The 14214-nt window shown below is 45.8% G+C and overlaps 1 protein-coding gene across 2 annotated transcripts in view; it reads right to left on the bottom strand.

The window, feature by feature from the left end:
- Positions 1–14214, bottom strand: part of Fam102b (family with sequence similarity 102 member B) — a 59535-nt gene that overhangs the window by 15568 nt on the left and 29753 nt on the right. For both annotated transcript variants that reach the window (XM_041653680.1, XM_041653689.1), the window contains exons 3-5: positions 11277–11306; positions 5892–6008; positions 1539–1585 (exon numbers count right to left, since the gene is read on the bottom strand). In XM_041653680.1, coding sequence (XP_041509614.1) covers positions 1539–1585; positions 5892–6008; positions 11277–11306 — 194 coding nt within the window. The remainder of the gene's footprint in view (positions 1–1538; positions 1586–5891; positions 6009–11276; positions 11307–14214) is intronic.

The following is a 14214-nucleotide window of genomic DNA, read 5'->3' as shown; positions in this document are numbered from 1 at the left end:
ACCATGGGGCCGTTAGTACAGCAGACTCAGAATTTGAAATCTTAATGAGGCTGCTGCAGTTCTGCTGCCCAGGGAAATGTAGTTCAGGGGCTAACAACCAAGTGTCCACTGGGTGCTGGTTCTCTTGTAGTACTCCCTTTGTTCAGAAATGTGTAATATTCTTTGTCAGGATCTCTTGATATAGCATAATTGCACATTAAAGAAATGGGGATTATTTTAATTTTAAAGTAATGTTCGCAGTCCATTTAAAATGACCACCTAAAAGGACGTCCTACCTGCTGGATGTTCCACAAATATCCCGTGCACCGTAACAGTGCCCTATGTGTGTGCAAATGGTTTCCTCTTCCTGCAACGTCTCTGCTCACATTCCATGCTTAGTACATTCTTAGTCATCAGTACTCAGCCAGGGCCACCCCCTCAGTGAGGACTTTCTGACTTCCAGCCCTCAACTCTCTGCCCCTGTAACATCGTGTGCCGTGTGTGCGGCTCCCATGCCAATGTGCCAATGCGGCAGCCAGCAGAGCTCAGTTCCACACAGACGTTGCTCTGTCTCAGTCTCCTCATTCCTAAGGTAAGAGTTTGGACCACACCGAATGTTTCATAAGTTCCCTTTTCAGATGTGGGTTTTGTTGTGTCTTATATCTGAGCTCTGAACTGTTCCTCGTGCGGCCTCTCAGGAGAGAAACATTCACTACTGGAATGGCCACCCACTCCACCTCTGCTGGCCTCGTCCCCATCCCGCTCTCTCAGATTGGCTCCTTTCTACCTTGTATCATAACAAGAGCATTTACTGTTCACCTGAAGCCTCTGGAGGCTTTGATCTTATTCAGAGGGAAAGTGGAGCCCTTATTCTAATGGCCCACAAGGTGACCAGCTGACCTCATCTCCTATTACCTAGCTCTCTGCTCCCTCTGCTCCAGGCGTGGGTCTCCAGGCAGTTACCTGAGCATGCTGGGAACCTTGCCCCCTCAAGGCTTTGCTCCGTCTTCCCTCCATCTTGAGTACCCTTTCCCCAAATTATCCACGTGGCTTGCTTCCCCTCCTTCAGGTCCCTCTTAAGCAGGGAGCCCTGCCCTGATACTCATCTACAACAGCTTTTACATCCCCCCCCCCCCCCCCCCCCGCGACTCCTCATCAGAGCATCTGCTCCCAGGCTCCTTTGCTGTTTATCACGACTTAGCTGTTTCTTAGAGTCTGAGCTCTAAGGTGGCAGAATGCAGTGTCTTTTGCTCACTGCTCTGTCTGAGGTTAGGATGCACTCCAACACACTGTGAGGCACCTACTGAGTATCCGCTGAGGAAAACAGCAAGCGCATTCAAACCTCAGCTTGTATAATTTCACCTTCAACCCGAAAACCCAGAGGTGGCAAAGATCCATAACTTGCATCATTTTGGGAGTGGTGAGCTTCCCTGGTAACGGGAAACAATCGCTTCTGTGCCGGCCAGGCCAGTGAAGTGAAAGGAGCTGTCTGCCTACAAACCTGCTTCATTTGCATCACAGCTGCAGATAAACAGTGCATTTCCTGGTTTTCAACTTACGTTTTAAAACATGGGTCACCAGACATCAGCTGCATACTGATCAAAACCTAAAAAAAAGAGCAACAAATGCCACAATTATAAGAGTTCTTGAGAAGCCAGCTTTTGCTAATCTGTATTTCCCTATGACACCTCCTAGTCTTTTCTTTCTTTTTTTCTCCCCCCCCCCCCGCCCCCCACACACACCCAGGGTTTTGGGTTTCTCTGTATCTTTGGAGCCTGCCCTGGAACTAGTTTAGACCAGGCTGGCCTCGAACTCACAGCGATCCATCTGCCTCTGCCTCCCAAATGCTGGGATTAAGGCACACACCACCAACACCACCACCACCACCTGACTAAAATGTAGTCTTATATTTTCTATCTAGAAAACATTAAGAGAAATAAATGTTTAATGAGGGTGTGTCCAATATTCAATTACTGTTTTATGTAGACATGGATTAAAAATCATCTTTAATGTTCAAAACCCTGTGGAAAAGGTAAGAATAAGAAGTAAGCACTTCCCTAGTACTAATTCTTCTAGCTTTAGTAAGTGTCTGTGTTTACTGCAGACCCCTGTGGGGTCAAGTATTTAATAACCAGGCCCTTTAGCTCCACAGACTGAGGCTTTATGGGATACGTGTTTGGGACTCTAAAGGGCAGAGAGCTTTTGCCCCAGCTTCGAATCAGCACTAAAGCCTTGCTGTTTCTTTCTGAGATGCTGATAGTCCCTGGTTGCTAAGTAACTTCTAAGAATCCACCACATGACAATCTCATTATTTTTTTTCCTCTGAGAGTCTGGCCTCGAATTCACTAGTGTCACGGGGTGGTCTTGAACTGAGGACTGAACCCAGGATTTTGTGTATGCTAGGTAGACTTCCTACCAACCAGGCAACATTCCCAGCCCCCAATTCACATCCTTATGAGAAAATTCACAATGATAGTGACTTGCAAATATTTTGTTTTGGCTCTTTGAGTGAGAGAGTCTCAGCATTCCAGGCTAACCTCAAACCTGCCAAGGAGCCAAGGATAACCTTGAATTTACAATCTTCCTGTCTCCACCCCTGGAGTGCTGGGATTCCAGCACCACCCTGGCGATTTGGGAACTTCCGTTCCAGATAGAAACTATGTGTTTTCTACACATCATCTCATTTCATCTTCAGCACTCCCATGAGAGAGTAACACTCTCATTTTGAGACCACAGAGATCGGGGGATGTTTTCTGAATTACATAGCTGGCACAGGGCAGAACCCAGGACCACACTCACTGAGTTTACAGTCTTAACGACAAACAGGACACACACAGATTACTGCACACTTTCCAGTGAATGTTTGACAAGCATCTTCTATGACCTTATGTCATTGTTTTCCTTAAGTCTCAGCTATCCTGTTATGCTGATTCTCTTATTGCCTCTTCTTTCCTCCCATCTGGTCCCCAACTCTACAGGACAGCACTTGTGACTATCTGATGGTCTTGGGATGGAGAAACTGTGTAGTGAGGCAGAACAGAGATGCAGGACAGGGATGAGAGGTGGCATGAGCTCCCTTCTTAGGAAACACGTATATTACAGCTGTTCCTTTGTGTGCTGACAAGGACGGCTCATTAAAGGGAGACATGACTAAGAGCAGATGGTCCAAGGAGAAAACTCTCGGTTATGCCTGCGTGGATTCTAGAGGTCAAGAGGAAGGACTGACTTCTCATGGGAAGAGGGTCGTGTCATCCCTGTGACCATAGGCAAAGACAGTACCATGCGCTGCAGGAAGACTGGAGAGACAAGCAGAGGGGTCAGCGCTATGCTGGGATGATGAGGGGATGTGAGTCTCATGAACTCTGCCTTTTCATGAAGGAGAAGCTTAGCTGGGGTGAAACATGGGGTGTGAAACTACATTGAGAAAAATGACAGGAAGGAGAATATCGAAACGGGGATGGGGGCAGAGGATGGCTGCCAGCTGGAGATGAGCCTGATTCCAGCAGTGCCCCCTCACCTGTGTGTCCTCCAGTAATGCTCAGCTCAAGGACACAGACTCAGGGAGAGCACACAGTCAAATCAAGCAGCGCTGGAGATCTTCAGGGACAGCCACAGGCAAAGGAACCCGGAGTAGTAATTCAAACAAGATAATCATGACCTGTGCACTGTATGCTAGTAAGGGGGAAGTGGAAGCAAGTGAGGCCTGGCAGCTCATGAGAAAGGAAGGGTTCGGGGTAAAGACAGCTGCGTGAGATGACCAAGAGGGCTGGGAACACAGGAGATGGTGGGAGAGGGTCAACTGCCTAAAATTAAAAAGCTGTCTCGGGGAGATGGCTTGTCATAAAGAAGAGGACACACATACATGCGCGCACACACTCTCACACACATGTATGCACACATGCATGCCAAAGCAGTGTTATTCAGAGATAGGTTATTTGCTTATTAAAGTAAGAAATACACAATGAACAGTACAGTCGGTGGGTTTTAAAAAGGGGGATGCGCGGGCATGATAATGTGGAAAGGCCACCAGACAGCAGACACGCATGCTGGCCTCAGCTCCGTCACTCACCACTTCTCTTAGGGAAGGCACCTAACATTCTGAGACTCACCTTCTCCATTATAAATCAGGGATGAAAACTGTTCCCCATCTCTGGTGGTTTGAATGGGAATGGCCCCTATAGACTCATGTGTTTGAATGTTTGGCCCATAGGGAGTGGCACTATTAGGTGTGGCCTTTTTGGACGAGGGAGTGTGTCACTGCGAAAGCAGGCTCTGAGGCCTTATAAGCTCAAGTCTGGCCAGTGTGACAGTCTCCTTTTGCTGCCTGCGGATCAAGATGTAGAACTCTCGGCAACTTCTCGAGCACCATGTCTGCCTGCATGCTGCCACGTCCCACCAAGATGACAATGGACTGAACCTTTGAAACTGTAAGCCAGCCTCAATTAAATGTTTTCCTTTATAAGAGTTGCTGTGGTCACAGTGTCTCTTCACAGCAATAGAAACCCTGACTAAGAAACCATCTATCTAGACCTGCCAGTGCGCAAGTATCCTGCGATATTTTCAGAGGTATATAACAACAAAATCAAGCAGACTTGAAATTCATAGGATGGTGCTCTTTTAATATTTCCTTTTCCTATCTTAGTTTTTTTTTTTTTTTTTTTTTTTTTTGCTTTGGCTTTTTGAGACAGGGTTTCTGTGTGTAGCCCTGGCTCTCCTGGAACTCATTCAGTAGACCAGGCTGGCTTCAAACTCACAGAGACCTGCCTGCCTCTGACTCCTGAGTACTAGGATTAAAGGTAAGTGCCATCACTGCCTGGCTCCTACCTTGGTTTTTGAGACAGGGCCTTATGTACCTAAGGCTGGCCTTGAGCCCCTGATCATCACTGCCTCTGTCTCCAAGGCGCTGCAATGATAGGTGCGCACCACCATACCTGACATTCCCTCACCTCCTTTATCATTTTCCTCTCACATCACCTGCCCATCCTACCTTTCTTAACGCTGCTGTGTGCAAGGGGTGTCTGCCTGTGAGAACCAGTTCATGAATTTCTGTATATCCATGGTTGAAAACAAAGTGTATACTGTAGGTATAAAGTTATTCTTCACTTGACTAACTTTGGAATAAAAACCACTTGGTTTTTAAATATCAATCTTTTTTCTTAGTAGGTAACTTACAAATTAAATAAAATGTAGTGAAGATTCTCTGAGGTACAAGGTATTTTCTGGCTATCTTTTCCAATAGATCTCATTTAATGTTTTCATCAGCTTCATGAAGTATATATTCCCTGTAATTCCCTGAACATACGGCTCCTGATGAGATTTGGAGAAATAAGACAGGTGTCCATGAACGGGTCTGCCTGCCACTTCACTGCTTACGAGAGCACCTCTACAAACACATCACAGCTTCTTAGGAAGTTCTCTTGAGGCGTGTGTGTATGTGTGTGTGCGTGCAATGCACATATGGGCAAACGTGTGTGTCAGTGCACACTCCTGTGCAGACACAAAACCCAGGCGAGGGCATCCGAAGTCCTCCTCTCAGTTTCAGCCTTATTTCTTTGTGGCAGGGTCTCTCCCTGAGCCTGGAGCTGGCATTTTCCAGCTGGGGTGGAATCTGAACTCAGCTCCTCATGGTTATCCAGCAGGTGCTCTTAACCTCTAGGCCAGCTTTCTAGCCTGGATAGCTATCCGTATTTTAAGCCACGTATCCAGGCATCATGTTCCCTCTTCCCAACAAGCATTTGGTTGTGGTGGTGGTGTATTCCCCCACAGCCCCAGTGAGAAACACACTGGACCCTAACGAGGTGGAGGCTCACGACCTCAGTATGGAATCCCACGGTAACCATGACAACAGACACCTGTGCTTAGCTACAGGCAGAACATCTTTTATCGCCATGTAAATCTTGAAGAGTGCTTACTTTGAGAATGGAATTGTCCTGTCTTGTATTTTTGGTATCATAGCCTTCCAGTAAACAGCGGCGGGTGGTATTTCCTGATCCGGCAAACTCTGCCAGGTTTAAATCTGCAAAGCCCAGCTATGAAAAGAAAGAGAATCATATTAATAGACTATCTAGAAGGCTCTACCATATCCCCTTAAAATAGTCACCCAACCCATGAGTTTTCTCAAACCTTTCAGTTCTTTCTTCCCACTACCCAGTTCATCCCTTGCTTTACTTGCTCCTTAATTTAGCTGCTCTTTAATAAAAATCTACTGCCTATTCTATTCATCTTTCATCATGGATTTACACATTAGAATTACACACGATTGTACGGCTGTGACAGCACAGCTAAGGCACATCAGAAAGCAACATCCCTCCCAGTAACACCTACACTCACGCCGCACTGCGGGGATAATGAGCAGCTGCGTTCATGCGCAGCCGCGTACAGACACTCAGACCCCTCCACTCTGCACCCGGGCCTACGCTGAGTTAGCTGTTGGGGCCTGCAGATCATTACAGGTTAAATTCTCACTCTCCACGCACCCACAAGAGAACTGCAGTAAGCCTCCTCGCTTCTTTAGTGGAGGGACCTTTTCCTCTCCTCCTGCTAGGCATCCTTCACTTTATCCTGACTCTCTTTCTGGAAACTGATGGAGGAAGGTCATTGGCCAATAAAGAAACTGCTTGGCCCTGTGGGTGGAGTAAACAGAACAAAATGCTGGGAGGAAGAGGAAGTGAGGTCAGAGACTCCACAGCCCTCTCGGGAGCAGACGCCTGAGAGAGATGCCATGCTCCTGGCTCCTGGGCAGACGCACGCTATGAAGCTCCGACCCAGGATGGACTAGGCTAGAATCTTCCCGGTAAGACCGGTTCTCACAGATTATTAGAGATGGGTTGATCGGGATAACAGGATTAGCCAGTAAGGGCTAGGGCTAAAGGGCCAAGCAGTGATTAAAAGAATACAGTGTCTGTGTAATTATTTTGGGCATAAGCTAGCTGGGCAGGCGGCCGGGGGTGCTGAGAACGCAGCCCTGCTGCCCCTATTACCACAGGAAACTGCTGCTTCTCTTGCAGCTTCCGTCCTGCACCTGCCCTCTCTGCTGCTACCCAGTCCAGTTTAAACGTCTTCCTCTTCCGCATTACTACCCAGAAAAGCCATTTCCTGCCGTTATCAGAGCTTGCTCTAGTCTCTCCTCTGATGTTGCTCAGCCCAGTCACGGTTCCAGTGTGATCACTGTTATTTTAGCAGCCTACTCCTATGTCACTAACTGTATACAATTTTCATGAACAAAAAGCGAATTAAGCACGTCTCTACGAACACGCGATAAACTGCATAATATGTTTCAAACGCTGCTGAGGTTGTTCCAAGTTTTTTTATCTATAACGTATATGGTACGTATGTGCACACATAGGTGTGCACGCCCAACAGCGAGTGTGCAGCGGTCAGACAACACCCTCACGCTTTGGTCTTTACCTTCTGCCACGTTTGAGGCAGGGTGTCTTTGTCGTTTGCCACTGTGCTGTAATGCTAGACTACCTGGCCTGCAGGGATTCTCCAGTCTTCTCTTCCCACCTCACTGCAGCACAGACATTCTAGGGGATCTAAAGTCGGGTTTTTACACCAGTGTGACAAGCATCTCCCTATGAGCCGTCTCCATAGACCCACTTTCAGGGACATGCAAGAGAGTTGTTTTACTTGCGCATCGGAACATTATTCCAGTAGGTTTTTTAAATTAATTTTTTATTTTTTGTTTTACACCCCAACCAAAGTTTCCCCTCCCTCATATCTTCCTAGGATTCCCCTCGTATCCCCTCCATCTACTCCTCCTCCATTTTACTTTAGAAAAGTGCAGGCCTCCCATGGATATCAACCAAACACGGTCTATCAAGTTGCAATGAGACCAGGCATTTCCTCTCCTATTAAGGCTGGACGGGAAAACCCGCTAGGAGGAAAGGGTCCCCAAAACAGGCAACAGAGTCAGAGAGAGCCCCTGCTCCTACTAGTTCAGTAGTTTTTAACTGCTATGAAAAGAACAAAGAAAATAGCTCAGAGAATCATGTAAGCCCAATGCAGGAAATCAGGCACACGGCAAGACACAGGCAACAGCTGCTTAATTTCCACACGGTTACTCTGGTCTTATTGCCTTCTAGGGGAGCAACATAGGCGGAAAAGCCAGGATAGGACCATGCAGAGGAACATTTGAGTGAATGTGTGAAGACATGTGACCTATTTGACCATCGGTTATCAACACAAGCTATTTCACACACTTTCTCCCTGTTCTGTCTCTCTGCTGAGGGCCTTGTTGTCTACTTCACCCAGGCGGTCAAGGGAACTTAACTCCCATAAGCTCTTACTGCCAGCAGCAGCCACTCGCCCACCTGCGCCTGGGCCTCTATGGCCTTCCCACTCACATGCTGCAGAGGATGTGGTTGTGTTCCTGTGGCTCCTGCCTATCCCGTTTATGCTGCAGTTTCCCTGCGGTTTGGCACTCTGATTTACCCCTTCTCACTAGAACATTCCCACCAGCACACAAGCATGCTGGATTTTCTCCTGGCATAAGGAACCAACCAAACCCGTCCCACATCTCTCCAGAGCACTGAATTGTTTTTCTGTTCATCCCCCACCGAAACAAAAATAAAGAAAAAAAAATCCCACGAAACAACACTTCTGTAAAAAGGTCATCTATACTGTCTCTGACCATCTGGTCAAATGAACTTCCTCTTTCCCAGTTCATCTCTTAACTCGGCTGGCCAGAACGTGCCAAGGTCAACTCAAGGTCATTAATGCTCTTGAATTCACTCTCTTAGATAACCTAGTATTTTTCAGTTCTATTCATGTCAGTGTTCAAATGCTAATAAAGCAGTCTTAAAAAAAGGCTAGCTGCCCATCTAACTCACCATCTACTGTTACAATATTGATTTTATACTGTCACTAAGGATCTCTGTTATGGACTGTATGCTTCTGTTTCTCCGGAATTCGTATGTTGAAAATCTAACATCCAACAGGATGGTATGGAGTGGTGGGGGCTTTGGGAGGTAGTCAGGCCTTGAGACTGAAGCCGTCAGGAACCCATCCCTCCCCTTTTGGCACTGGGGACCAAAGCCAGGGCCTTGCACATGTCTCAGTGGGTGCTCTATCGCGGAGCTGTGCACTAAGGTCTGGAGAAATGCACTTTAAACAGGAAAGAACTTGCAGCCTCGTTCTGCAATCTGCCACATGGTGACACACTGAGAAGTGTGTCATCTGCAAACCAGGAAGCAGGCTCTTCACAGACACGGGAGCTGCTGCTATCACTCCTCAGCATCTAGAATGGAGAACTAAATGTGTTTTGTTTTTGCCGTCCAGTCTGTTGTTCTTTGGTATATCAGCAAACAACCAATAAGACAATCCCTGCTAAAAAAGTGACATGCCAATGCCCTTTTATATGCCAGACTCTTCCATGGAAGAGGAAACATATTCTGTCTTCAAAGAACTCACATTACAGACTGTATAGTGTGGTCCCAGCGAGTTCATACTTCCTCAAGACTTTCTTTGGCTTCACCAAGATAACTGTCACATGAATATCTATATATGCATGTGTTTCATATATGTGCGTGTGTTTCATATATGTGTCTCATAAATATATGTATATATCATATTTGTGGTAGACATTAACTTATTCAGAAAATCATTGTTAACATTTATATTCCAGGTAACATTAGGTATTGATTAAAAATAAAGAATGTTTTCCCTTTTTTGGTGCTGGGGATGATGGAACCCAGGGCCTATTTCATGCTCTGCCCCGAGCTATCCTTGGGTCCTTTATTCTTATTTTCATAGTTTAGTACAGGAAAACAGAAAGCAAGTTCCCACAGCAGTGCTGCTAAGTGCGGTGGTAAAGGAAGACACAATTATTAGAGAGAGAAGAAAAGTTCTCAGTAGGGAGGCATGACTAAGCTGAGTCTTTAACAATACATGACTTGAAAGGATAAGGGGAGGGAGGGAGACATGCATGGTGTCAAGTCACAAGGTGAAGGAGCTAAAATAGCGTGAGATACTCTAGGAAGTATGTGATGGCAATGTACCTCCTAAGAATGAGGGGTGGGAAAGAGAAGAGAACAGAGAATGCAGATGGCAGGCAGAAGGGATGAGGCAGCAGAAACGGTCTGCAAACAAAAGCGGATCTCCCTAGCTTATAAAACTTCCAATTTCCTTTACAGTCAGTGAATAACCACTGAAGGACTAAAAGTGGGGAGTGATATTATCACGTTTTAATTTTAGAAAGATCATTTTGGCAGGACTAAGTAAGCTGGAGTTAGACAACAGGGGAACAGACTGAGCGGGAGGCCAAACCGGCTGCCAATAGAAAGCAATGCAGGCGTAACCTAGGGCAGCAAAAGGTGAGAGAACATGGTTTTTACAGCTCTTAGAAGGAAAGACATGTGTGAACAGCTACCAGCAAAAGTAGACCTTGCTGTTTGCCTGCCCAACACTCAGTGCCCTGACAGTCCTTACCAAACTCCACTTTCCCCAGAGATTCAATCTCCATCCTTATCCGTGAGCACACAGAGGGACCCATTGCACTGCTAAATTGTGGGCAGTGTAACTTAACAACGCAATCCATCCCTATGGTTACAGATGGTTAGGGGTGGGTATATAGTTTTGTTATACTCAGTAAAACATAGAGGGGAGCCCTCTGAGAGGACGTAGGAAATGCTTCCTACTCAACAAAAATAACATTCAGAAACCAGCTAGGGTTTCTTCTACAAATGAGTTGCATTGACAAAACTTGAGCAACTAGCTAGCTGATGGTCATCACAGAGGGGAAGGGGATAAGGGATCCCTGGCCACATTCTTTCGTCAGTGGATTAACCAATCGTAGAGCAGAAATATATCTACTTGTTTTGTGTCATCAGTAAGCTATAGCTTCAAGAAAACTGGAGAATGTTCTCTAGTAGGGAGGCTAAGACTAAAGGGTAACAGCCTGTAATAAGTTCTCAGAATATTCTTTTTTTTTTTTTAGAAAAGACTCATTTATGTTTATTATGTGTATGGGTATTCTGTCTGCATGCATGTCTGCACACCATGGACACGCAGTGTCTGAAGAGGCCAGAAGAGGGTGGGTTCTCTGGAACTGCAGGCACAGTCACATCTGTGTGCTGGGACAGAACCTGAGTCCTCTGGATGAACTGCCAGTGTTCCTCACCACTGAGCCATTTCTCCAGCCCCCCAAAAGAACATTGCAATACTTTACTATTAAATCCAATTATTCAATCTCCAGTTTACTTCACCTAAAATGAGTCACGCCTGAGTAAGCATGAAAAGCCTACAGAGTGCAAGAACAATGCTATGGATTACAGAGGAGTTGGAGGTCATCTCCTTACCTTTGCATAAGCCTTGCCACCTTTCAATTCCTGCAAATACAGAAAACACCATGAGAATATTATATGATGAAGGATTTCAGACTAAATGTAAGCTAGATGATTCTGAGTAGACATGTGCATGCTAGTACATGTCACAGACGATAAAAAATAGACTGACCTTAAATCCAACCATTCAAGTCAATGACAACACCTTAATAATGACCAAATTTTTCACTCTGCTTGCAGCTTTACATATTTAGTCAGTCTCGATATGGAGTCTCTGTACACTGCACAGACTGGCCTTGGCTCCTGGGGCTCAAGTATCTCCCCTCAGCGTCCCTCGGCCACGACTGTGGGCCACAGTTTTGAACTGAGGACAACGCACATCTGTGAAGGCTTATTGTAAAGCTCTTAGAACAATGCCCACCACCCTATGGGCTGTTTCCTTCTGCTATCACCAGCAAACTTCCCTGCGCTAAAGTCCCTTCAAGAACATTTTTAGTGAGAGAGCTGTCGCTCTTTTTCATGACGCTGATACTGAAGCGTTCTCTGTCACTTCTATCTTTCGCCCAGGGAGTTTAAACAAAGCCCAGAGAGTCTACAGGGAGCTCTACTATTACTTATGAATATCTGCTCTTCTTCCCCTTCCCTGCCACTGTTTTATTCCATAGGAATTTCTTCTTCATTGGGTCACTTCACACCCCTCAACAGTGCCATTCTTAAACAAAAGGAAATGTCCTCTAGGTGTTCCTTGGTTCTTCAGCTTGATTCTTTTCATGCTGTTCCTCTATGCTCAATATTCGAAGACTTCTGACTTTTGGGGACTGGGAAAAGTAGAGGGAGGAGAAAGTGCAGGGCGGATGGAACGTACGAGAGAAGAATAAACAATGAAAAACAAGAAACCAAACATTCCGAAGACTCATACCTCTACCTGCTGCATTCTGTTGTAGGCAGCCCTCTCACCTGGATTTCCCTCATTTTCCCTCTCTAGTAGTTCAGGATTCCCAGTGATCCGTATTTTCTTAAAACTAAAAGCTCCCCGTCTCCATCTTAGCCTGTGCTGAGTATGTGATGGGCTCGACCACTTACCTCCTTTCTTACATCGGTTTCCTCTCTACCTCTCCCTGACACCACATCCGCCCGGTTTCCCTGCTGCTTCCCTGGCTGCTGTTCCTCCAGCCTCTCCTATCCTGCGCCCACCCCTTTATTTAGCTTCTGCAGAGAGAAGCTAGCTGTACTTTCAGTATCTATTCTTGCTTTCCATGTAACAGAATCCTGTCCTTTTAGTTGGGTATCTGGTTGCCCAAAATAATGCCCATCTCTATGCAAAACTATTATCCTCAAACCTAAACATATCTACTTTGAAATATTAAAGTCACCTTTCTGCCATAGCAGCAGCAGCAGCAGTGGCATGATCTTAGAAAAGGCCATGATTCTCCTTATTAGACTCTCCCAGTGAATCAGGCATGGTGGTATATGCCATACTCTTTGACTTGGGAGATAGAGGCAGGAGGATCATGAGGTCCTGTCTCAAAAATCAACCAACCAACCAAGCAGCCAACCCACCCTGTGCTGGGGAGATAGCTCAGCTGGAAAGAGTGCTGGTTGCACAGGTATGAGGACATACCTAGTTTAAATGCCCAGTACCCATTTAAAAAGCTAGGTGTGGCCTTATGGCCACAGTTCTGGGGTGGGAGAAGAGAACAATTCTAAACCATCACCCATTCCTAAATTATTATGTTTCCCCATGCTTTTTTTTTTTTTTTGGATTTTTCGAGACAGGGTTTCTCCGTAGCTTTTGGTTCCTGTCCTGGAACTAGCTCTTGTAGACCAGGCTGGCCTCGAACTCACAGAGATCCGCCTGCCTCTGCCTCCCGAGTGCTGGGATTAAAGGCTTTTTTATGTGTGAAATTTATCGGTACTAAACTAATTTTATTTTGGTAAACTCTTGCTTTCTGTTCTCCGGTTCTCACCAGAAAGTAAAATGTAGGAGGTCAGGAACTCCATTCCAGTTCATTCATCTTCCCAGACCCCACAGCAGTACCTGGCACGCAGAGGCACTAACAGGCTTATTGTGTGACTGCTTCCCTGTGTCTAGGCAACAGGGTTCATTCCCAAACTCTGGTCTTTACCAGATCTGAAGACAAAAATGGTGTCTATTTGTAGGTTTAATTTGTGTAAGATTAGGGATATTGTTTGTTTAAAATACCTTCTGGGGGGGACATACTGTCAGCTGTCAACTTCTCCTAAGTGCTGTTGATTCTTTTATACTGTGTAGAGGTGTTCTTTCTGTATTAATTAGTTTTTTGATATTATTCATGAGTAATTTACCCTAATTTATGACTTTGTTTATGACTTTTTAAAAAAATGTCCAACATGTTTAAATAGAAGAGTGCTCTGCTCTTTGTACAACACATAGGGAAGGTTACGTAGAATAAACTTGCCGCCTTGAGTAGTCAGGTACAGCAGAAGACTACTGGTGATTTCCCAGCCTCTCTTCTGACGCGTTAGAACCTACCGGCCACACAGCCTTTCAGTTTGGTGTGGCCACACAACTAAGTCCTAACCAGAGGGACGCACACAAAAGACACAGGCACGGTTTTTGAATCAGATCTGTCTTTATGCCACTAGTCAAGAGAGAACAAGACTGGAGCTGCCCTCTTAGACCTAACGATGGGACCATATGCTAAAGATGGCAGAGCTACTATTTTCATCTCAGGTTCTGAACCAACTTCTACACCATTTTATCTTTGACGTTTGGGGTCTGTTTTAGCAGTTTAACATGTATGTTGTGTGCTGGTTAGTTTCTTGTCAATGTGATACAAGCTCAGGTCATCTGGCAAGACAGAACCTCAACTGAGAAAAATACCTCCATCAGATTGTCTGTAGATTGGCTTATGGGGCATTTTCTTGGTTAGTGATTGATGTGTGTGTGGGAGGGCACAGCTCAGCTCACTGT

The sequence above is a fragment of the Microtus oregoni genome, unplaced genomic scaffold, assembly GCF_018167655.1.
Source record: "Microtus oregoni isolate MIOR12 unplaced genomic scaffold, Mior012 000000F_ref0000247, whole genome shotgun sequence".
Lineage (NCBI taxonomy): Eukaryota > Metazoa > Chordata > Mammalia > Rodentia > Cricetidae > Microtus > Microtus oregoni.
The sequence above is the reverse complement of the archived record's forward strand: the minus strand, read 5'-3'. Positions and strand labels throughout refer to the sequence as shown.